This window comes from Aedes albopictus, chromosome 3 (assembly GCF_035046485.1).
Source record: "Aedes albopictus strain Foshan chromosome 3, AalbF5, whole genome shotgun sequence".
Lineage (NCBI taxonomy): Eukaryota > Metazoa > Arthropoda > Insecta > Diptera > Culicidae > Aedes > Aedes albopictus.
The window spans coordinates 291,196,110-291,220,894 of record NC_085138.1 but is presented as its reverse complement, the minus strand read 5'-3'; the positions used below and the strand labels follow the sequence as shown (position 1 = coordinate 291,220,894).

General features: G+C 39.0%; 2 protein-coding genes and 1 long non-coding RNA gene across 3 annotated transcripts in view; all 3 read right to left on the bottom strand.

Moving 5' to 3' along the window:
* Positions 1-24,785, bottom strand: part of LOC134292252 (uncharacterized) — a 255,387-nt gene that overhangs the window by 46,690 nt on the left and 183,912 nt on the right. The gene's annotated exons all lie outside the window — the stretch shown is intronic.
* On the bottom strand, positions 9,151-10,280 carry LOC134291593 (enhancer of split M1 protein-like). Its single transcript, XM_062859540.1, has 2 exons — positions 9,934-10,280; positions 9,151-9,273 (listed from the first exon to the last, which is right to left on the bottom strand). The coding sequence occupies exons 1-2, from the start codon at positions 10,184-10,186 to the stop codon at positions 9,218-9,220; spliced, it is 309 nt and encodes a 102-aa protein (XP_062715524.1). The 5' UTR covers positions 10,187-10,280; the 3' UTR covers positions 9,151-9,217.
* Positions 17,690-20,069, bottom strand: LOC134291342 (uncharacterized). The gene is made up of 3 exons (XM_062858975.1): positions 19,703-20,069; positions 18,231-18,651; positions 17,690-18,164 (listed from the first exon to the last, which is right to left on the bottom strand). Exons 1-3 carry the CDS (start codon positions 20,041-20,043, stop codon positions 17,727-17,729), a joined length of 1,200 nt encoding a protein of 399 aa, XP_062714959.1. The 5' UTR covers positions 20,044-20,069; the 3' UTR covers positions 17,690-17,726.

Here is a 24,785-nt window from a genome sequence, read left to right as displayed (position 1 = left end):
CACCTCAAACAACTCAGAAGACACCATAATCCATACTCTACATGTGTACGAAAACCGATTTTGAAAATATTGCTTCGTTATTTAATAAAAAATCAAAAACCAAAAAGTGAGGAAATGCTTCCAGTTTCGCCTTAAGAGTTAATAGAACGGCAGTCAAAAAAGATGTACATATTCTACTTGAAGCACTCCATCTTCGTGTAGAGCTAATCAATCAAGTCCGAATTTTTAGAAATAATAAGCTTATAGCTTTGTAGCAGATAATATGCTGAGAAACTATCAGTCAAAATTTTAGAATTTTTGATATTTTTTATAGAATTATGTCTTGGTGAACGTTTTCAAGATAATTAATAAAATTGGTATGCTTTTGAACTTGAGCGACGGTGTGGCAGAAATAAAAACCAAACGGCTATTAAACTGATAGTTCTTGATCTACCAGAATCCTGAGGTTAACGATACTAAATGTACTAAAGGTACTAAAAATGTTTATGTCTTCTAGCGCCTCCTAGTGGAAGGATTTGAAATCATGCGTCCCATCAATTGGAAGTTCTTGACCAGCCAATCAACTTTGTCGAGGACACCAACTGTCTAAATAATAAGGATCATGAAATATACAGGGATGAAAATTATGTCAGTGTTACGTCTATCTTTGATATCACAATAATCACCGACTTATATATATCAGGACCCTGATTTCTTAGAGAGTTGTTTAACTTTTCAAAGAGCTTCAGTTTAAAAGTCGTTTGGTTTAAGATTCTACTTGCCTAGTGGTTGTTGAATTTTTGAAAAATCATGCACATTATAGTTATTCAGAAAAGAATAGTAGTTATTTTTTTAAATGTTCCTAAAAATTATCTAATTTTGATTTTTAGTCAAAACTTGTAGGAAACCTTCAGAGAAATTCTAATCATTCACAAACTACTATATACTTTTAATAAGCATCGCGAAATCTCACGTCCAATGGTAAATCAGCTGTAAGTCTTTGACTTATCAAACAACTTTGCCAAAGACACCAACTCTCTAAGTAATTAAGATTTTTGTTATCACTGTTTGGTCTATTTGTCTCTGAGAGCACAGAAGTTGATCTTAGGGTCCTAAGTGGTATGCAGATCCTCTGGTATGCCTTTGATTCAATAAATTCTCGCACACATCTTAAAGCGTTTTTACTTGAATTGATGACATTGCATAGATTATTGAAGAAATGCTTATCTCGACGGCGTGATAAGTTTTATGCTGAAATATCTAAATATCTGGCGGTGCGAAAAAATGGATCTCAGTGGTCTAGTCTATTAGATAAAATTAGAAGAATATGGGTGGTACTAAGCCGAAGATGGGCACCGGTGTCATTAACCTTCATGAAGGAATATTCATACTGCTGATAGCAATAACTTGGCCCTCCGAGCCATTTATCACAAAACTGATTTTCAATAGAATAAAGTTCCCCTTGAAGTAGTGAAGATAATGCAATAATATATACACAATTTGGGCAAATTTGGTCGATTATTCTGATTCTAACATTATGTGCATTTTCGTGACGTTACAACGCGAGCAGAACCCTGTTTGAAACTAAACGGGCGTTGTAACGTCACGAAATGTAAAAGTCGATTAAGCAAAAAGAAATCCAAAATTTATATGTTTAATTTCACTGAAGTGAAGAACAAATAAATAAATTTCAATGGTAGAAAAAAACTTCAGAATAACATAAAAATCCCAGCAGATTTTTAAAGATGTTGGTAGCGCGGTAGAAAGGATCGGATTCTAGCGCGTTGTAACGTCACGCTACAAATACGCATTTAAAACGTGTTCAATAGGTCAAATATATCAGAAATTTTACAAGGAATCCGAATATGAAAAAATATTTCAAGGTTTACAATGAGTTCATGAGTTATAGAGGAAAACCTGATTACGAATGCATCAAAACGTTGTTGTAACGTCACGGTAGAATGTGTCCAATCCATCCTTTCTTTAGGTGAAACGGTTATTTATACTGTATAACCATTCAAATATTCTATTGTATATGCTACGTTGAATGATGAATTGAACAACCCTTTGAAATTTATGAACTGTAGAAACAATGCTTACAGAGCAAATGTTCTAATATGTTATATTTTTTTTTTTTTTGGTTTATTCGATGTTTCTTCGCGTCGTGACAAGCAATAAAGTGTCTGTTTGAAAAACAATTTCAACCAAATGAAGGGGAACATATTGCTTCATAATAGTCCCAAGAACATCAAACAGATTTGAACTATATTTTGAATTCAAAACCTCCATTTTCAAAAGTGCCCAAAGTAGCCCTACGTTTCAAAAGTAACCCCGCACGACGTTAAGGCAAAATTTGGCCATACATAATAGGTGGAGTGAAAAGGCCAACATCATATTTGCGAATGCTTTGTGCATGTATTAAAATGCGAATAACTTTTTAAATTGTACAATAAAATATTTACATTGCTTCCCAAAAAGGTTTCAATTCATTCCTATGGCATTAACTCTAAAATATACCACAGAGAACAATTCGAAAGTCATTTTCGTTGTCCCAACAGCAAACATCGAAGCCACATGCCCCAGGGACACTTGAAACTGTGATGAAACGATTCAGCCCGGAAAAGTTCTCTTCTATGTTACCTACCCTTCATCATGTGGCATCCGGCTAGCCTGATTCTCGTTTTTCGCCACTCACTCTTTTGATTCCTGCTACCGGGTTTACAATGCTCCACTTTTCTCCTTTCCGGTACAAAGTGAGTACAATGACGAAACGACATAGAAGAAAAGCGTGCTCTGGCCGACCATCAGCCACCAACCGACCACCGCCTCCTTGATAAGCTAGTCACAGTCCGTAGTAGGTAGGTAGTGGTTGGCACTTTCAAGTGCGAAAAGTCTCAACTTTGCTTTCTTGTTTGCCGCCTGCAGCAGCACAGGATATGCCGTCCGATTCCCGGCGAGTTGAAGTGTCTTCTCAAACGCCTCCCGCTCTGTGTTAGTTGGTGGGTATGTCCTCGCTTGCGAACGTAGCTACTTATCCATCGTTTCAGTCAAACAACACAAGTGAGGCAACATGAATCAACGCGGAAGCGGACGATAAAGCAGATTTAATTTACTTTGCACAATTTTGCTCAACTCTGACGGCGAGAAAATGGAAGAAACGATAAAACTGACGGATCACGCAAACTTTGACCGACAAGACGACGACCGGTAGCGGAAGATGTATCCTACGGCTTGGAAGATAATCACTTTGACAAAGTTGAGAGTATCCCAAGCGTATTGGATGAGCTTCTAATCACAGAGTTCTTTGAAAGCTCAACAATTTGTGACCATCCTTAGGGAATATGCGCTAAAACTCGATAAATTATGGCAACATGATTTGAATTGCAAGGACACATACAGCCGAAGCGGTAAACACGGAGATATTCAACAAGACCACGCTGAGGGCGGTGGGTTCGATTCCCGATCGGTAAAGCAAGTTTTTGCAATGAGCATTTTTCTGACATCCTTCAGTAAAGAGTATCTTTGTGCCTGCCGCACGATTGACGAATGCAAACATGGTCATTGACAGAGAAAGCTCTCAATTACAATCGGGTCTCCTTTTAGATTTTTTTAATTTCTTTTTATTCGTGAATTTTAACTTTCTCCTATTAGACGCTGCCACACACTTTACGCCCATCGCGTTTTCCATCCTGTCTTTTAGCCAATTTAATTCATATTTTGTATATGATGAGTCTATAATAAGCACTAACTGCTCTGAAAAAAAAAAACAGCAGGGTTGGATGCAAGACTGCTGGGAAATTGCGGCGGGCGTAAAATGGGTGGCAGCGTCTAATAGGAGACTCGACTGTATTAATTACGGAAACATGCTCTTAAAGCACTTAACTGAGAAGATGATTTGTTACCAACCGTTTGGGTAGCAATGTATGGTGGAAAGGCTAGCTGTTGGTTCAGAGCATGTTATTGTTTTTTTATTGAATATTGTATCTTTATACAAGTCTTTATATTATTTATTTAAATGTCTAAGTGTATCATAAATGTTGGTCTCCACAGTTTTGTGTTTGAGTTGCGGGGACATTTTTACACAACATATCAAAAATTTAGAGATGTATCTTTTTTCTATCAAAAGTTATCTGCACTTTTGTAAATCATGACACTTTAGCTCACTGGGCCAGGTGCCGGTTGTTTACATAAATGTAGCGTTATTTCACAGTGTTTACGAACATTTATTTAAAATCTGAATCCACTAATGAAAAGTTGAAAGTTTCAGCTTTTCAAAACACCAAAAAAGTTTAAAAAGCAATGTCCGCATCATTGAGAAACTTTGTGGAGTTTAGGTCACCGTCGAATCTTATATATTATGATTGTTGACTATTTTCGGTGAAAACACACACTAAAACTCGATTATACATAACGTTTCGGCCTACTCAACTTCAGCCATCATCAGATATTTTATGCATGAATCGATCACCACCAGTGTGGTTGCAATACTGGTGGTGATCGATTCATGCATAAAATATCTGATGATGGCTGAAGTTGAGTAGGCCGAAACGTTATGTATAATCGAGTTTTAGTGTGTGTTTTCACCGAAAATAGTCAACAATCGTAATATATATATCATTGAGAAACAGTTAAAAACGGAAACAAACCTCCAATTTTCCCTATTTTGGCTGCAGGTGCCGTTGTGTATACATGCAGGCGTATTCTCTGATGATGTTGGGTGTCGTTGCCGGTGCGCATGGAAATGTATGAAGAAAACGTGTCATGGTTAACAAAAGTACAGATAACTTTTGATAGGAAAAATCTCTAAATTTTTAATATGTTGTGTAAAAATGTCTCCGCTTTCGATTGACGCAAACATTTTGAAAATCGGTGGTTGCCAACATGGTGTAAAAACAGTTTTGGTATAAAAATCCAAGATGGCGGCCAAAATCAATATGGCCGAACCACCTTTTTATAATTGTAATTAGTAGCTCTATCTTTCCTCTTTTCAACAACATTTTGTTATTAGGTGGTTTTTGGAGAAACTTTTGAGTTACAACGGTTTAAATGAGCCAACTATTGATCAAAATCGAGGGGTCCGCAAAACTGGTTGTGGCTCTAACTAACGGGGGGTCCATCAAATTGATTAACAAAATGCATTTTTCTTACTTTTTTGAGGAGGACTTTCAGAAAATCACCACTTTAAACATTTTTGAAGACATGGTGTAAATAGTGGGACGGTCTCAGCGAGAGTTACCCATTACCAGATTAGGCCGTTACAAATATTTATTTCACTTTTTGTCCCACCACTGTTTGACTGATCGAGGGGGGGGGGGATAAAAATAATAAAGCATTTTATTTGAAAAATATTAAAAACTCATCGGATTTGTTAAAGAATTTTTAGCAAGACCCGAAATTTTGATAAATATTTTTTTATCTGCCCCCTCAAAATGCAAAATCCAGCCAAAAAATTTTGAAGGGGGGGGGGGGGGTAGACAAAAAGTCAAAATAAAATTTGTATCAGCCTTATTTATTTACAAAAAAAGAAAACAAGTGTCCGTTAGATTTGTCAAGGCTTCGCATGTAGCCTCAATCGGAATTATAAATTAATTAAATCTCATGACACCTTATTAGAATGATTGTAATTTGTTTTGAGTGTAAGCGGCTGTAATCATTTTCCTTCATCATCTTCAGAACTGTCACCAAGGTCAAGGGTTGAATAAGTGAGGGTCCGAGGGCGGATGAAGAACCGCCTTTCACCTCAACTTTCACCTAACACCTAACACCTCATCCCCCCCCCCCCCTCTACCTGCCCGTATAAAAACTAACCATAGGGTGTTTGATGAAAACCATTCCTGCACCATACAGTGTACCAGCTACTATAATGTATATTGTAATGAAATGGTTCGCTAAAAACTTCGCACATCGTAGCTACTATACATTTACATTCGATTTTTATGTAACAATTTATTATACTGTTTTTCTTACGTTTGAACCATTCACTTTTCCGAAACATTATTTTTCCGTGCATTTTCAATTATTTATTCAGTTTTATATTTTTTCGGTGCTTTGTTTTGTTGATGTTTGTGACTTTTTTGATGCAAAGGAAAGGGTGCTATTACACTCTTTGTCCAGACGCCAAATATTTGACCACTTTTGACAGATAAATTTTGGCAGGTTGTTTGGCTCTGTTTGTCCCTATTCGTTTTTCGAGAGCAGGCTTGTAAACATTCGAAACTTTTCACTACCTTCGTTTCGTTGCTGCGGTCGGGTGTCAGCTTGCTTTGTTTCATTCGAGCGCGACCGCTACCTCTTACACACAACACGAGTGGCAGAACGAAGATCAATAAACAAAAAAGTGGATCAAATCATCGTCGTCTGACACAATGACATTTGTCTAATTCCAGCTTTTTGAAAGATTTCAGCCAATTTTGATTAAGATTGGTATAACATTAGTTTATTCGTGTGTGATAAATCGATTACGACACATACATTTATCCAATACTGCTCTCGTTATGGAAAAGACAGGAATAACAAAAACCGAACCATCTCCCGAAGACGAAATCGTGATCAAGCGCATTCATTCGACATTTTTGTTCCGTACAGTAGTTTGACCGCTTGTGTTGCGAATGTTAGAGACAAAGGCAGCCGAATATCGACGAAAAGGTGTCAAAGACTGTGATCGCTAACAAGACTGTTCGAGAGTGACAAATATTTTTGTTTGCCAGGTACACCTTGGTCAAAATTTAACTGTCAAAAGTGTTCAAATATTTGGCATTGGTCAAAGAGTGTCATACTAGCTAAAAGAAAGAAAAAATGAATAAGTTGAAACATCAATTTAAAGTCAATAAAATGTTGAACTGCAGATCCAAGAGATATGGCGGGCTAGGTATGTAGAGTGCGATGAGAGGAATACGATTGACGAACTTTATCTTTGACGTGAGCCATCTTTAACATATGGACTGGACTGAATACTGAAAGAAATTCTAATATAGGTTCGTCTGTGGGTTCGCTTTTTAACCTAACTTATACTTAAATCGAACTTGACAGTTTTCTCATGTGGTGTTATGTATTTCCCCGTGTATTTCAAACTTTGGTCAAACTGGAGCCTCAATATTGCAATAACGGTTAACCACGCTGTAATGATACTTATGTACCTCGTCACCCACTTCATGCAACTACATTAGTGGTCTAATAATAGTTCCATCATGCCGCTCAAAGTGTTGCCACAAATAATGCTTAGTTTGCGAAACCCGGTTATCTGGCTGGTGGGGCATGGGAGCCTAAGCTTCAACTGCTAATGCAATCAGAGACTACTCAGACCACGACTCAGACTTAGACGTGGGCGATCCAATATATGAAGGGTTATCCGCTCTGGAGAATTCCCAAAACGCATTCTCATAATGCTAGTAAGCCTAAGATGCCATTAACAGGATGAAAATGACAAGATAATATAACATTATATGGTTTATGTAATGTAAAACAATACAACATAACAAAAGATAACCATTCTAAAACCATTTAATTAAATGTATAACCAGTAGTGAAATTGCAATTAAAAACAATATATTAACGGTACATTTTATTGTTTGAAACCATACGTGTACCATACAATGTACGGTTTATTAAAACCCACGTATCAGTATTTATAACAATTCATTTACAATATAATGTATGGTTTTGTAAAAAAAATATGTATGGAGAAAAATATTTTTTTATACAACCCGTATAGTATATTGTAAAAATCGTATTTACAATTTACTGTATGTGGTCTACATTACATTTTATTGTTTTTGTATTTTTTTATTTTTACAGTAGTGTCTATTGTAAAAATATGGTTTTAAATAGTACTGTTATAATACAACGTTCGGTTTTTCTATTGTATTTTTTATTCGGGTGGTGATAGACTATAAATGACATGGCGGAATTTCGAGAGAGGCTCATTGAAGTGTTGGTCTGGAGAAGTGATGAACGCGACGGATCGGTTTTGTCTGCAATATAATAAACCGGTTGAGTTCCATGTGTTAGTGATTAAAAATTAAACTTAAAAAATCCTAACAAATCTCAACAGCTAAAACGTCACAAACAGTATAAAACATTTAAATCTTAATAGTACGGATCTATAAGTGCCATCACCACAACGGTCGGTTAATTAGACACCTGAGTTAGGCTACCAAAGATCACCAAACGTACTAAAAGTTCGAGCGAGTGTGGTGACTTTGAACTGCAGTGTGTGAAACGGTCGGAAGTGGTAGGAAGAAAGGGAATCCTCGCATTAGGACTACCCTGCAACGTTCCGTAAAGTCTGTGCCTTACCAATGAACAATGGTGTCAGCTCTCTCGAACCCCGACCCAGTGAAAGTGCACAAATTGTTCGGCGTTAAGTCAGACCGGACTATTTTTTTTCAATGATTTCAAGAAAATGTTCTGCAAGTTCTAGAAATTTCAAATCTCTGACATTATTTTAAGAAATACTATTATTCTTTTATGTAATGACACATCTGCATCAAAATAGCCCCCCCCTCTTATGAGGATGAGTTTGTGAAGGTGGCTGAAGCAGTGAAGAAGAAGCCGAATAACCGTAAGATCATCCGAAACATCCGGAACTCCAGCATCAACAGCCTACCAGATCATCAGCAGCAGCAACGGCCACAACGTACCGTTGAGCTCGTCCCAAAACTACTATGTACGTACATGAACCTTATGTAAAATCGTTACAATACACACACCACACATAACCTCAAAGCTTTTCTAGTTTCTTCATTAATAAATTTGCATGGCTCCCTGAACCACAGTTAGTATTAATTTTGCTTGTAGAAATCTTGTTTTCCGTTGTCTTTTCCGCTTTGTATAGTCCGCCTTTTCACCACACCAAACCCTAACAAACTCTCCAAGACCACCACAACGACCCTGAGATCCAGGTTATCGAAAAGAGGCCTTATGCGCCCACCCCGGAAGCAGCCGTCGGCTCAAGACCAGCAGCTTGGAGCTTTGGCTGATTCCCGTCTGGAATCTGGAGAGCATAAGCACCCTGGATCAAAGAGACTTGTTTCAGGTTTGATATGCACAGGTGGAGTAAATCGACCCAACATGTAAAACTATTCCTGGAAGTCCATGAAAATTATCGTTATTTCACTACAACAAGTATAAATTAAGTAAAACAATAAAATCAGGGAAGGTAATCAAAAATTTGTTTTATTTTTTAAGAAACAAGGTTTTTTTTTAATTCGTGTGAAACTACTGCGTATTGGATTTCCAATTAAATCCAATTATCATCGTCGTCGCCGCAGTGAGCTGCATCGACTTCCTGATAAGCTGTGAACAAATAAATTGAACATGTTAATAGAAATATATTAGAATGCTCTGAGCATATCAATAGCATTTCAATCATTTGTTTTGAAAATCTCATATACACCATTATCTTAAATGTACAACACTGAAACAGGTGTTGAAATATCAAGCTCCAATCTTGCATGCATTTTTGTTATTAGTCTTAGTTTAAAGTCAAGTTCTTCGGTCTTGATGCTCTATACCGATATGAAAGCATTTGTTCACAACAGCAAATAGACTCGCCAAACAAATAATTCATTCAATGTTTTCGTTTTTAAATGGAACGAGCTTTAAAATCTTTTCACGTTTAGTAAATTTTCAAAACCTTATGATCAAAACAAAATCAGTCTAACATACACTCACAGAGAAGCAGACGCTACACTCCCCTCAGTTCCCATCGTTCACCTTTTTAACGGTTGATACAAATATTCGATAGGTGGTCGATTTGCCACTCGCGGCGCTGGCATCGAATTTGCTCCTGTTTAACATTTGTTCACGACCGCCACCTAGTGATGGCTCGGCCAAACACGGCATGATTAGCATTGGGCGGTTTCGTTTTTGCAACGATGTTTCTTAATGTAATTTGTTCTAAGTGTTCCGTCTGCTTTTCTGTGATGTAGCCGTTAACAGAAAATTGACACTTACTTTTACCGTTTTCGCTTTCGCACTCGTTGTATGCCTGCATAAGGCATCGGTTAGAAAATCGCCTTATTTGCGCACCATCAGTTGAGCAAACGGGATCCATTATGTGTGGGCACGGCATCGGACAGTTACCTTCGGCGCTGGATAGTTGAAGGGTCACCGCGGCAAGCGTTATAACTAACAGAAGGAAAACTGAGTAGCTGTTCATTTCCGCTGACTTTCGGGATGCACTGAACGGTTCGAACGCAAGGCACATTTATATATAATTTAAAAAAGGTGCTTCTCGACGTTGCAACGAACCCGAAAAGATATCAAAACCGGTTACAGCATGAATGGCTTCATTCAGTAAGGTCAATTGCACTAACTAGTCAGTGAAATGTTTATTTTGCTTGATACTTAATTTAGATTGTACTGTTGCTGTCAGCTTATAATGCATTAGCCACTGTTTCAACAGTGATAATATTTTACTACCCAGCCAAAGTTTGATAGGCTTTATTGCAATTTTATGTTGCAACGATCCAGAACTGCAATCTTTAGTAAACGCCCTATATAACATATGTACAATAGCCTGGGACATGGTTTATATGGGAAAATACAAAAAATGAAGAAACTCCAGCTCTTGTATACATTATTAAGTTTCATTTTCATTTTGGTCCCATGTCAAATTTCAGATCGATCGGAAAAACTATATTTTAGCGCCCGCCATTCTTAGGTTTTCTTACTATTTACTATGGAGAAAATTTACTTCTTCTAAGAAAAATCGCTTTAGGTCAATCCTTGATCCCTAAAACTAAGTCGATATAGATTTCTGTAGTAAACTTCATGAGAAATCAGACTTCCGAAGATCGGAAAGCGATGCGAAGTTCGTGGAAAAAGTTATTAAGCCTTGTACGATCGATAAAATGGCGAGATGTCATTATTTATTGTTATTCCTTATATGTTAAATAGCGTTACCATGCTATTCAATTTTCAGTTAATAACTTTTTCCACATGCCTTAGACCGCTTTGGGCAACCTGTGGTGATTTTTCTTTGAAAAAGTGATTTTCCCCATAGTAAATCGTATGAAAACTTAAAAGGGCTGGCGCTAAAATATAGTTTCTCCGATCGAGCTGAAATTTTGCACAGTTGATATGGGGTCAAGATAGAGCACAAAAAGTGTACAGGAGAGAAACGTCTTTTTGTGTCCCATGCTAGAGTATAAGCTCCCCTCAATAACCGTACAATTCGTAGTTGCTTGCTACTCCGTGATTGACCGGAACACGAAATTACTCAGAGGACTTTATGAATGGCACATTAGACTAGCTAACCATTATCAATGTGCACAATTTTATAACTCAAAATCAAATATGTTGATAAGGGAACATTCATAAATTACGTTACGCTTTCACGGTTTCCCCAAATTCACGGTATTTTTTACGGTTCTATACTATCTCCCGGAAATCATTTCCCGGTTACCCCATTTCCCGGAGAGAAATTTTCCGAACTATCATATTTCCAGGAAAACTATTTTCCGGAATGTCCCATTTCCCGGGATGATCCATTTCCCTGAAAGGCAATTCTAGAAAAACCTGGGATCTCAGAAGGTGTTTTGGTGCCTTTAAACATGATCTGATATTTTGATTCTTATTTCGATTGATTTGATCAGATCTATTTCAAATAAATGAAGTCCGAAAACCAATATTATTTCAAGATTATAGAATTAGGACTATAGAACAAAGATTCTCAGTTCAGTTCAATTAGCATAGTATAGCTGGCATAATTGAGCCAAATGGACATTTTAGACTGGTGACCAAATTACAGCTCTTCCATTAGATTTTTTTTGTTCTTCTTTTGGTCGAAGGTTGTGTCTTTAGGACCATTTATTAAGTTTATTGGCAGTTGAGCAACTTTGTTTTTCCTCCCCTGCTGTGGAAATTAAGCCACTGCGTCCAATAAGATGAACTTTTGTGGCATGTCCCGTTTTGATATTCACATCTAAGCCTGCTAATTACCATGTGTCAAGTAATCAGCTACTGTCACGACGCGTCGTCTCCCAGTCAGGTGCAATGAAATTGATAAACTCCAAGACCTTCCCAAGTTCTGCAGACCAGATCTCACTGGGTTGCAAGCAACCAGTATTTAGAAATCTTTGCTGCGCGTGTATAAAGCACCACAACTGCAAAGGGGGCATCCATTAAGTACGTCACGCTCAAAGGGGGGAGGTGGGGTTCTGAAAAATGTGACAAGCAATGCATAAGGTATACGTAAAACCCGTACGAAGAGGAGAGCGGGGGTTGAAAATTCCCAAATTTGGCGTGACGTACTAAATGGATGCTCCCAAAGAAGATGTTCCGAGGTTTCACGTTCCGTATTACAGAAACGACAGATATCACTCTGAATCTGACCGATATTTTTCAAGTGATACCTGCTCGGGCAGTGTCCAGTTACTACTACTTTTAGAATCATAGCTGCCAGAATTGAGCCAGCCTTGAATAATGGCTGCTCATCCAAGCCGTAGTGATACGTAAATCTGTCATTATCATAACTGCCAGCGTTTTTTTTATGTTTTTTCGAAGATTGAAAAATATCGCTGGAATAAAATATTCAATGAACACCATTCTAAACAAAAATGAGCCAAATATTGTACATCGATTAAGAAATGTTAAATTTTTTTGAATCTGGGAAAAATTCAACAATAACAGATTTCCGGAAAATGCTTTATTTAAATGGGGTTCCGGAAAACGGGATTCTGGAAAATGAGTCATTCCTGGAAATGTCAAACCATTGCACACTGGGCCAGGAACAGAAATTAGCAAAACAAAAACTCTAACACATTGGGGATACGTCCTATCAAGTTGATGTCTTCGGCAAAGTTGTTGGGTCTTATTTGCGCCTCAAATTGCGCTTGGAAATTAGTTCGTAAAACCGCCGCATGGGTGGCTCTGCGATGCTAACTTCTTTATTTAACATCCTAGAGCTTTGGCGTTTTCGGCAAAGTTGTAGAACAGGCAAAAATATGAAAAGTTGTCGAAGACACCAAAACTCTAGCTCTTGAAATAACAGAGTTACATTGAATATCATAAACGAACAACTTAAATTTGCGCTTTTATGTCATTCTCTTGTTTATCACCCTACATGTTGCTATGACAACAGAAAACAATAATCGTAGTAGTCGAACAAGATCGTACATTTGAAATTGTATTTCACACTTGCAACAATCATGCGTTTTGCGGAATAATACATACATTTATCTAGGTCATGGTTTCCCAAACTGTGGGTCGCGCGACCTGAAAGTTTGGGAACCTATGATCTAGGTATAACTAGTAGAAATTCCTGTTTTAGTGTACCTATATGAGCGATATAGCGTAATCTGCACCTGATTTTGCCTGAATGAAACGTACATTCCGTAGGTGAGTAATTTCACTTCTTGAATCTTTTTAAACAGGTGGGACTCCTACAAGACGATGCCACTCAATTTACGCCCACCGCAAATTCCAGGTTGTCGTGCATCCAAATAAGTTTATTTTCAGTAGTTGACAAGTCGAAAGAGGAGTCTAGTTTGAGCATAATCGAACTCAAAAAATAAACTGAGTCGGATACAAGTTAGCTGAGATATTGTGGTTGGCGTGAAATGGATGGCAGCGTCTTATATGAGTCCCAACTTTACACTCTAATTATTATATCAAGCGTAATGCCACAGACAAACAGACGTAACACTTTTGAAACTTCCATCGACCACGCTTTTAACGATCATTTTAAATTTTCATGGTTGTGGCTTTCACAACCAGAGGCGCGCGCATCGTTTTTCTAAGCGTTTGACGTTTTACACTAGTGCCTTCTGTCGACGATATTGCACAACACAATGATTCGTGCAACTTTTCCACCAGGTGATGGTAGTGTGAACTGGGCGATGGATTTCAATGAAAATCGCTCAAGGTGTAACGTCTGTTTGTCTGTGGTAATGCGTTTGTTTAGAGATTTCATGAGCATCTTTTGATACATTTCACTATCGGGGCAATTGATTTCAATTCTCATATAAGATACAACCTACTTCATCAAAAACCTGCATGTGGGATGCTAGTGCTGTTTACTTTAATTATACTTAATATAATAAATATATAAGTGAATTAAAATAATTTACCTTTAATTTGCTATAGTGACAACCCACAAAAACCGTGAATGGATAATTTGTCAACATTTATGTGATAAATATTTCAGTTCAGTTCAGCTGTTGACATTGTTTCTGATTTTATGTTAAAACGAAGAAAATAAAAGTATAAAATATACTAGAAGTGAATGCACCTATCTAATTTCTGTTCCTGGCCCAGTGTGCATTGTGTTTATATGTAAGTTTTTTTTTGGGAAAGTTCATTTTTATTTTTTGACCTTTTACCTCACCATTATGAAATAAGGGTGATCACTCTAGTAGGGTGGCGCATACTTATATAAAAACTAGTTGTCTCGGCAAACTTTATCTTGCCAAGATTGGGACTTCGAATAAGTGGACTTCGAACTCATAAATATATCCACTGTATATTATACAGCCATTCCATAGAAAACGATATAGTGCAACTCCGATTGTCGTGAAACCTGGTGGGTTCGTAGTTCTTCGAAAATAATTAGACTCGTATTTTTTTGTTTCGTCATTAGGGTGACCAATTGTCAGATAGGGTGGTGAATTTTCTAAAAAAAACATAAAAATCATAACTATTGAACCAGTTAACCGATTAAACTTTTTTTCTCTTTGAAAGCTATTGAACTCAAGTTTTCAGGAGAAATACGTCAAATGGGCCAAATATGCAAATATATTAGTTTTTTTTTACGTTTTCAAGTTCTCGGAACCAAAAATGTACCCAGGTTTTATATTTTTATCAAAAAATTCAGGAAATTTGGCGTAACATATCAAAAAATCAGAGATGTATATTTTTTTGTTTTTGAGATATGATTTTTTGAAAATAAAAGGCTTAATTTTTCCATACAAAACATTGTTTTAGTTTGATTATATTTTGAGCCCTTATACATGTATGGATACCAAGAAAATCAGGAATCACTCAAACATGCAATACAAGGCATTGCTTTATGAATATTTACAAAATGTATCAGGCAATTTAAGAGCAGCTAGTATTAAAATATATGACTCTCGATAGTCGATATTCAAAAAATCATATCTCAAAAACTAGAAGATATAAATCTCTGATTTTTTGATGTGTTACGCCAAATTTCCAGAACTTTCTGACAAAAATATAAAATCAAGGTACCCCTATGGTCCCCGAGACCATGAAAAAGTGAAAAAACTAATATATTTGCATTTTTTTTTAGCTTAGTTTAGCTTAGCTTAGACTGACTGCACATATCTATGGTTGCTACTCCGTGATTGACCCGAACCAATGATAGTTGCACAATGAATCAACTGAATAATTGACTGGGAGTGGTCAACATTCTCACTGTGCACGCTTCAGAGGCTCTCTTTAATGGTACAATAACGGCGCCGGCCACGTCCTTGCAGTCAGGTTGGAAGAAGGAAGAAATGTTAATAGCAACCTTTGTTATGTGAAAGTTGGCGTTTACCGCACGTCTCCACCAAAGGCTGCAGGAAAGAGTGATTGTTAGTAGGGAAGGTAAGGTATCGTTGGGTCAGGATTCACTTTGATAAGTAATATGACCTTTTGAAGTTGAAGCATGCCGTGCAGACTGCAGTGATGTTGTTCGCTTCACGCGGAAAGCAAACAACCAACCACCCTCGTCAGGTGGTCGCTCAATATTTGCTACAAAAGAAGCAAAAAAATAAGCAGACGGAAGTGCTATTGTTCGCATCACGCGGAAAGCAAACAATCGACCACCCACGTCAGGTGGTCGTATAATATCTACAATTAAAGACGCGACAACATATACAAACTTAAGCGCTATTGCTCACTCCGCGCGGAAACCAAACAATCAGCCACCCCTGTCAGGTGGACACTCAAGATTTATAACAAAGGACGTGACAAAACATGCCATCTGATGCGCTATTGCTCGCTTCACGCGGAAAGCAAACAATCAACCACCCACGTAAGGTGATTGCTCAATATTTACTGACCCGTGAAGGGGCTTTTTGATAGTGGGTACAGGAGCAAGTTACATATGCAGGACCCTGGTAAGTGATGCGATCCACGTAACTTCTATTTAACTCATAACACATATTTCATTTTGGCCAAAATCACCACACGTGTCGACACCGAAGGTGACAAATCAATCAATTTGTAAATGCAGAAATAACAATGACAAAATGTGAGACAGAAGGCGAATCGCGAATGATTGCCGTCACTAAACGTGACGAACCTTCCAATAATTGCCCAGTAAATACAAAAATATGCGGTTTATTAAATAAATCAAATATTGTTATTTGTATTATGGAACGAACTCACCAATAAGTAGCTTTTAACACTGCATGGCATCTTATGACCAAAACACGCAATCCTATAGGAATGCCGCTTTGGCGCACTAAAACATTCACACGATGAAAATCCATTTAGGTTGGTTCCTACGACGGCGACGGAGTATCACCACCAGGAGTTTCATTTTGGCACACTGAGATATTCACACAACGAAACGCGAACTTTCCTCGACCGACGCACACGACTCTTCGGAAATTTCTGCTGGTACCTACGACGGCGACGGAGCTCACCACCATAAAGTCCATTTTGGCGCACTGAAAACATTCGCACGACGAAACGCGAACTTTCCTCGACCGACGCACACGACTTTTCGGAAATTTCTCCTAATATATTTGCATTTTTTTTTTGCACAAAAACATAATTTGGCCCATTCAGCGTATTTTTTCCTGAAAACTAGATTTCAATAACTTTCAGACAATTGTAGCTTGTAGCTTTTTTTGAAAGCACAACACTCAGAGTATTCGAAATATGCGTGCTAAGCTCGTTGCACTCTACGGCGAATACAGCATTCAGAAGGTGGCCAAATCAGGAAGAATACGATGAACAAGTTTTGTTGCAAGAAAGCCGGATTACAACCCTGCAAATAAAAGTCAACCATGCATGGTGTTCGCAACTGATCCAGCTGGCACAAGAAGGCCGGACGCAGAGAGCACGATGGGTGGACTAGAAGGAGCGTGATCTGGCGAGCGTTGGGCGGGACCGAGAATGAAGAGCGGCAGCCACGAGCCAAGCATTATTATTGTTGATTATGTCTTATCTTAAATTTGATGTTGAGGAGAAAATGTATGTATGCATACGCGCCAACTTGTTACTTAGTGGGAGGGTGGGGGTGGGGTGGCAAGGCCTCTCAAAATCAATGAAATACTATCAAAATTGATGCAGTTTATCCAAATTAGGCATATTCACGTGGAAACTAGCGCATTTAGTCGAAAAAAGTTGCATTTTGTTCAATTTTGAAGAGCTTTCCCCCCCAACTACGTCACAAGATGGCGCGTATGTATGTATTTATTGCATATGACGATTTCTTGATGACTCCTGGAAAATTCTGAAACTTCAGCGAATAGTTTTCTGGAAAATCTCAGAAAAAAAATGGGAATGCTTTCCATGACAATTTAGAAAATATTCAATAAAAATCTTAAATAGTTGAGAAATTTAAAAAATGAAACCAAATATGTCCAGTTAAGTACGCTTAGTGTACGAGAAAGACAAAAAAAAGGTAAGATTTGCATTTTCAAGGTATTAGGATAATGATTTATGGCAGAATGTTATTGTGCATTACATACTGTTCATTCTACTTTCTCCATCAGTAGATACATGCCCTTTTTTATTTATGCGTTGAAACCAATTGATTATTTTTAATGCGTATTTCAACTTCAATACATTCACACCATTGCCCTCAGCAGAACTCTCCCGACGCGCCCCTCAGGGGATGCAGTCAGCACGTTAGCGACGAGCTCATTCGGATCACAGCAGTACGTATAGCCACGTGCGAAATTGGAAAACTCATCCTGTGCCCAGCCTGTTTCACCGCACACATCCACGCAAATGAACTGCGTCGGATGGATGGCTGTTTCGAACGGGTTGTTAGATGTGACAAATGCAATTCCGGCATCCAACTTTGGTGACTTGATAATTTTCCAGATCCAACGGGGTGCCTCAATGCCACCGTCTTCCAGCGTAATTGGAATCTCTCTGCCATCTTCATGGGGTAGTGTCAGTACTCCATCCGTACCCTGAATAATGACCAAGTCCTCGTGCAGTGCAGTGGCTGTATCACGTGTTACGCGTTCCACGCGAACCCAATTTCCATTATTGACAACCTTTAGGTGGTAATAAAATGTTTTAACAATTTATTCCTTTTATGCACTTTGTTATGCTTAATTTACCTGCCATTTAGGTACAGCATTTGTGAAGAAGTACGTTGTAAATTGCCAACTTCTGTAGATTCCGTCCGCATCTGGTGACATGTGTCCACGTGCCATAAACGAATTCGTAAATATGAATTTGGAAGCTTGCTCTGCCGAACCTAGCAGATGAGTTAAACGTTCCAACTGTGAAGCTTGCGTGTAAGACGTCGACGGACGAACATGGGATGGCATTCCTGCAACCTTCCACGCGGGACGAGAAGACTCAATCATAGATCCGGCAACGGCTGCACCCGGTAGAATATGCCTGGTCCACAGAACAGAGGCACGTTGCATATCCATGCAAGAATGAATGTATGGAATGAAGCCATATACTTGTGAATTGAATCCCAAATAAAGCAATGTACCGCGACCACCACACGATTGTGCCGTATTGATTGTAGGGGGGGTGGGGGTAAGACGGACCGGGTGGGTAAGACGGACCACTGACTAGTTCTGTCACTTAAGGGCTGAAATTTGACTTTCTTTAACGATTAACTCTATCTTCTTATCAGTTGATGATTATTGTACCACTCCATGAGAGAATACATATGTCAAAAGTGCAAAAAATAATCAATCATTTACCAGGCTACACGCTTTTGTGCTGGGATCTAATTTTGAGGCGGCAATAAATAAGCTTTTAAACATTAAATTGCTAAGTTTTTGCATTTTATTTTGCGTTTCCCAGTAGTTTTAAACTGTTCCGTCCTATACACAACGAAATTCAGGTAAATTTCATGGATTATGAATAACGGCGGTGGAATGAATATTTTGCGTTGTGTGGGGGTAAGACGGTCCGCCTTGAGGGTGGGTAAGACGGACAGTGTTGAGGTTACTTTGATAGTGCCATGAGAAACACATTAAAACCCACACATTGTTCACAGATTGAAATCTATGGAGTACAAAAATGATTGTGGAAGCCGTATAAAGCATTTCATATTGATTTTTGGTTGAAAAATTCATTATATAAGAATTTTTGTTGTTGGAACAGTTTGAACTTTGTAAAATTACCAGAGCATTGCATACTGTTAGGCGTTTATCAGTCTATGGAGGTTTCCAATTTACAAAATAGATTTTAATTTGCAAAAACACGTTTCGCTAAGAGATTTAAGGCCAAATTTAGATTCTACTATGATTGATCTACCGAATACAAACGGCCACAATCATCATTCAACACAATTAGAGGCGTGTTAGCTAAATTTCCAAACGTGTCCATCTTACCCACCCTACCGGTCCGTCTTACCCACACTGTTGAAAAACATACATTTGGAGATCACTTTTTAATTATCTCAAAAGTCATGGAAAATCAAATTTTATTGCAAAATCGGCTTGCAGACTGTAAAGTACCTTAGTTGAAGTATATATTATGGAGATAATATTTTAATTATCGCTTTGTTTACACTGTCAAAATAGAGTGTTTCCTAAACATGTCCGTCTTACCCCCACCCCCCCTATCTCCGGTGATTTGATTACGACACTGTAGTTCTTGTGAAGTTGCGAGAATTCCCTCAACTTTGAATGTGGTTCTGTCTACACAGGTCTTGCTGCTTGTAGCCAATCCCGTGTGCGTCAACGCGTTATTGCTTCCGGAACATAGAAGCGCCGTTATCTCGTTTGTTGAATTCCAAATAAGAGCTGGACCGTTCGGTGCCCAAAGGTCTGCCTGCCCGTTCACTATTTTGAGGTACACTGGATCGCGGACAGGTATATCGGAACGGAGAATAACCATGCAGTGTTTTGCATTACTTGAGTAAATCAGAGCCAAACAGGCAAATATGAAAATTAGTGCTTTCATGGCTACCGAAATCTGCTGAACTAAACCTATCGTTGAACATACAAAAGCTTATAAATATTGGCTATGAAAAGATTAGTCTTATCAAGCAAGACGATAAGCGATATGATTAGTTTGGTAGAAATTTGCAGACAGCTTTAATTTTATTAATCCGAATGACCATGACGTCATTTAATTGTCACACGTATTTAAAAAGCTCACAAGGAATTCTAAGCTTCACGTTTTCATCTATTCATACATTCATTGCAGCCAATAGGCGTAAATCAGTATGTCAACCACTGTAGCTTTATTAGGGGTCATAGTACTATAATAAACCCTACGTTACCTCATGCTGCCACGGGATAAGCGATGACAAAAACCGCCAGCTAAGAGTTGTGTACTTAGCTGGTAGTGCAGCTTGGGCACTGTTGTCCTTCTGACTTCAGCTAGATTGAGGAGGTACGACCCGAGCGTCTGTTCACCAAGGAGGTGCGGCTCAAACAGCATCTGTTCTGGTATCCAGCGACTGAGTATGAAACACTGTATCGCGTTAGCTATACCTAGGGGCAATGGAAATTCGCGATTTCGCGGAAGTCGCGAAATTGGGCTACGGCCGCGAAATTCGAGAAATACTGCAAAGGTGTTCACGAGTTTATTGCATTTTAAATAAATGCTTATTTTAGAGTTTTCATCAAATTTGTTAATTTTTTCTGCGAATTTATAATTACGCCCCAAAAAACCAAGTAAATAATTCATATGACTTGCAAATTTAGAGTTTTCTTCAATAAAACGGTTCAAAATATGGGACCGCGAAATTGCCACAAAATCCACAATAGTAGTCAGCGATCGAAATTTAAGAAATTTTGCCGCGAATTCCCATTGTCACTAGCTATACCTAATGAGGCAGCCCCTTCAACGCGATGTGAACTGCAGAATGTCAGCGTTAACGTGGCAGCTATCCAGGAGATACGCTAACTCGACACCGGAGAACGTGAATTCCGAGCGGCGGATCTCATCTCCAACACTTCATTCGAGTACCACAACTACTATAGCGGGGGCGATAAGGCAGAACGTGGAGTTGACTTCATAGTTTTTTTTTTAATTTATGTGTATTTTAACATATGCTAAATACTTCATAGTGATCGTGAAGCAGATATAGCGAATTATACGGTGTAATACAATAAAGTGATCAAATCATGTATTGAGGATAAGGGGTAAATTCTTCAACTACAGTCTGATCATCATCTATGCGCCAACAAACGATAAACCAGATGACATAAAGGGTGAGAGCCTTGGTAAGGCCTACGGAGAGTGCCCAAAACAAGTTTTCAAAATAGTCATCGCAGATGCAAATGCGCAAATCGGCAGAGGAAGTTTCTTTCGACATGTCATTGGGCCGGTAAGCCTTAATTCCGTTACCAGCGATAATGGTCTGCACCTTGTGACATTCGCTGCCGCTAGAACAATGGTAATTAGCAGTACCGAAATTCGATTGGTGAAACTTGTTCCCAGATAGACCACGTGCTGATAGACGGGCGACAATTTTCGGACGTCCTACAGAGGCCCGAACATTGATTCGGATCATAATCTTGTAGCTACAGAAATCTGGGCCCGATTATCAAAGCGTCACGAGTTCAAGAAACGACAGAACGTTGCGTTTCCATATCCAAAGCTGAAAACCGTTGTTTTTTGAATATTTAAGGTGAATGTCACGGACTATCTTTGGAAAATGCCAAATGATATTCACCGTGAATATCATTTGCATTTTTCGAAGGTAGTCCGTGACATTTACACTAAATATTCAAAAAATAGCGATTTTTCCGTGACTTTCTTGCAGAACTCGTCAGGCCGCACAAGTTTTTCATATACCATATTCTCAGGTTCAGCTTCTAAAATGAGCTGTAGGTGATTGAATTTAGATATGACGAAATGAAATTTTCAGCACTGGTCACGCCGGTTCAACAGGAAGCGGTGCCGGTTGGCAAGAGCAGCAGAGAAACGAATCCACCGCCGTAAAAAACGACAGCACGAAAAGAGTGTGATTGCTGAAGCTTTTTTTTTTTCTTTTTTTTATTTATGTGTATTTTAACTTAAATGCTAATTCTACACTGATTGCTGGAGCGCAGGAAAGTATTCTTCAGGAACAATGGTGGCTGCCAGGTGGAAGGAGCACTTTGAAGATTTGTTGAATGGTAGCAATGAATGAGCACCCAGGAACATGATTAGCATAATGGATGACGGTCAACCAGTGGAACCACCGACACTGGATGAGGTTCAGAAGGCCCCTAAGGAACTGAAAAACAGCAAGGCTGCTGAGAAGAACGAGATCCCGGTCGAACCTCTTACGCACGGAAGCGAGCCGCTACATCAATCAATTCACCAGGTTGTTGCAAAGATTTGGGAGGATGAAGAATTGCTTACCAGCTGGTTGGACGGCCTCATATTCCCAATTTACAAGAAAGGGCTCAGACTAGAGTGAGAGCCGATCAACGACGAATCAAATGTTTAACCTGCGGATGATCCAAGATAAATTTCGGGAATATAACTTGCAGAATCACACCATCTATTAATTGATTTTTTGAGCAGCGAACGATTCAGTGAAGGGAAATGGCAGATAATGCCAGAACATGTTTTTTCGGTAAAACTAATTCGGCTGATACTCGCAAAGCTGGATGGATCAAAATCAAATATTCGGATTGCAGACGAAGTGTCTACCTCGTTTGTGAACGTGGATGGATTGAAGCAGGTTGCTGTTCAACATTGTACTCGAAGGAGCGATAAGGAGGTCTGGCGTGCAGAGAAATGGCGCTAATACCGCATGATCGCACATGCTCCTCGGATTTAGAGACGATATTTATCTCATCGATCGTAGGGCAGTGGAGGTAGCTTATGCACCTCTGAGGAGAGATACAGCGAGGATAGGCTTGACGAAGTGCGAGTGCGAGTGCAAGTCCAAATATATGATAGCGGGCAGGAGACAGAGGCAGGCCTTGGGGTGTTAGTACCGAGGTAGTGATTGATGGGAATGTGTTTGAAGTTGTTAATGAATTTGTTTATTTTGGAACACTTGTGACATGTGACAATGACGTTTCCCGTGAAGTGAAAAGGCGTATTGCAGCTGCAAATAGGGCCTATTACGGATTGCCTCCGTAACTTGCGAACGCAAACGAATTTCGCTCTTTATAAGACGCTGATTCTTTTGGTTGCTTTCTACGGTCACAAGTAGGGACGTTAAAGGAGGTAGACTGATATCCTTTAACAGATCCAGGTGTATGTGCACAGGACGAAAGACTTCCGGTCCCTGCCCTCCAAGAGATTGAGGATGAGGTTGGCCGGTTGAAAAACAACAAAGACTCTGGAGCAGATCAACTAGCAGGCGAGCTTCTAAAATACAGTTGAGAAGCACTGGTGAGAGCACTACATTGGGACATTACCAAGATTTGGGAGGAGGAAGTATTACCGGAGGAATGGATGGAAGGTATCGTGTGTCCCATCTACAAAAAGGTCGACAAGTTGGATTGCAAGAACTACCGCGCGATCACAATACTGAGCGCTGCCTACAAGATATTCTCTCAAATTTTATGCTGCCGTCTATCACCGATTGCAAGAGAGTTCGTGGGGCAATATCAGGTTGGATTCATGGGTGAACGCGCAACAACGGACCAGATGTTTGCCATCCGCCAGATGTTGCAGAAATGTCGCGAATACAACGTGCCCACACATCACTTGTTCATCGATTTCAAATCGGCGTATGATACAATCGATCGAGAACAGCTATGGCAGATTAAATATGCATGAATACGGATTCTTGGAAAAACTGATACGATTGATCTGGCGACGATGGATCGAGTGATGTGCGTAGTTCGAGTATCAGGGACACTCTCGAGTCCCTTCGAATCTCTCAGAGGGTTACGGCAAGGTGATGGTCTTTCGTGCTTGCTGCTCAACATTGCGTTAGGGGGTGTAATAAGGAGAGCGGGGTTAAACACGAGTGGAACGATTTTCACGAAGTCCATTCAGCTGCTTGGTTTCACTGATGATATAGATATTATTGCTCGTAAATTTGAGACGATGGCTGAAACTTCATCCGACTAAAGAGTGGAGCCAGGTGAATCGGATTAGTCATTAATGTGTCGAAGACAAATTACATGATGGCAAAGGGCTCCAGGGAGGAATCACCGCGCCCGCCACCCCGAATTTACGCCGACGGGTATGAAATCAAGACGGTTGAAGAATTCGTTTACTTGGGCTCACTGGTGACCGCCGACAACGACACCAGCAGAGAAATTCAGAGGCGCATTGTGGTAGGAAATCGTGCTTACTTTGGACTCCGCAGAACTCTACGATCGAATAAAGTTCGCCGTAACACGAAGTTAACTATCTACTAAACGCTGATTAGACCGGTCGTCCTCTATGGGCATGAAACATGGACCCTACGTGCAGAGGACCAACGCGTCCTTGGAGTTTTCGAACGGAAGGTGTTGCGTACCATCTACGGCGCAACCACGATTAAGATTAAGATTAATCAAAAATCATCAATCATAATTACAAAAAAATGTCATTTAATTATTAATCACACTGCTTTCGCTATTTAATCATTAATCAGTAATCATAATAAATTATAATATTCATCATAAAAATGAGACACCACAAAAAATATATGATCCACTTTGAATTAGTTTGAATGCTGGTTTTATTTTTATGCAGGATATTTTTATGCACATTCAATTTATGCACCTTTTTCTGCCTTGCATAAAAAGAGGGTG

Excerpts from the sequence above, each read along its gene's own strand:
- LOC134291593 (XM_062859540.1), bottom strand. The coding sequence starts at position 10,186 with ATGTGCCTTGCGTTCGAACCGTTCAGTGCATCCCGAAAGTCAGCGGAA. Across the intron at positions 9,274-9,933 it reads CGAAAGCGAAAACGGTAAAA|CTTATCAGGAAGTCGATGCA; the intron begins GTAAGTGTCAAT and ends ATTTGTTCACAG.
- LOC134291342 (XM_062858975.1), bottom strand. The coding sequence starts at position 20,043 with ATGAAAGCACTAATTTTCATATTTGCCTGTTTGGCTCTGATTTACTCA. Across the intron at positions 18,652-19,702 it reads CGTAATCAAATCACCGGAGA|TACAATCAATACGGCACAAT; the intron begins TAGGGGGGGTGG and ends CCCCACCCCCCC. Across the intron at positions 18,165-18,230 it reads ATGCTGTACCTAAATGGCAG|GTTGTCAATAATGGAAATTG; the intron begins GTAAATTAAGCA and ends TACCACCTAAAG.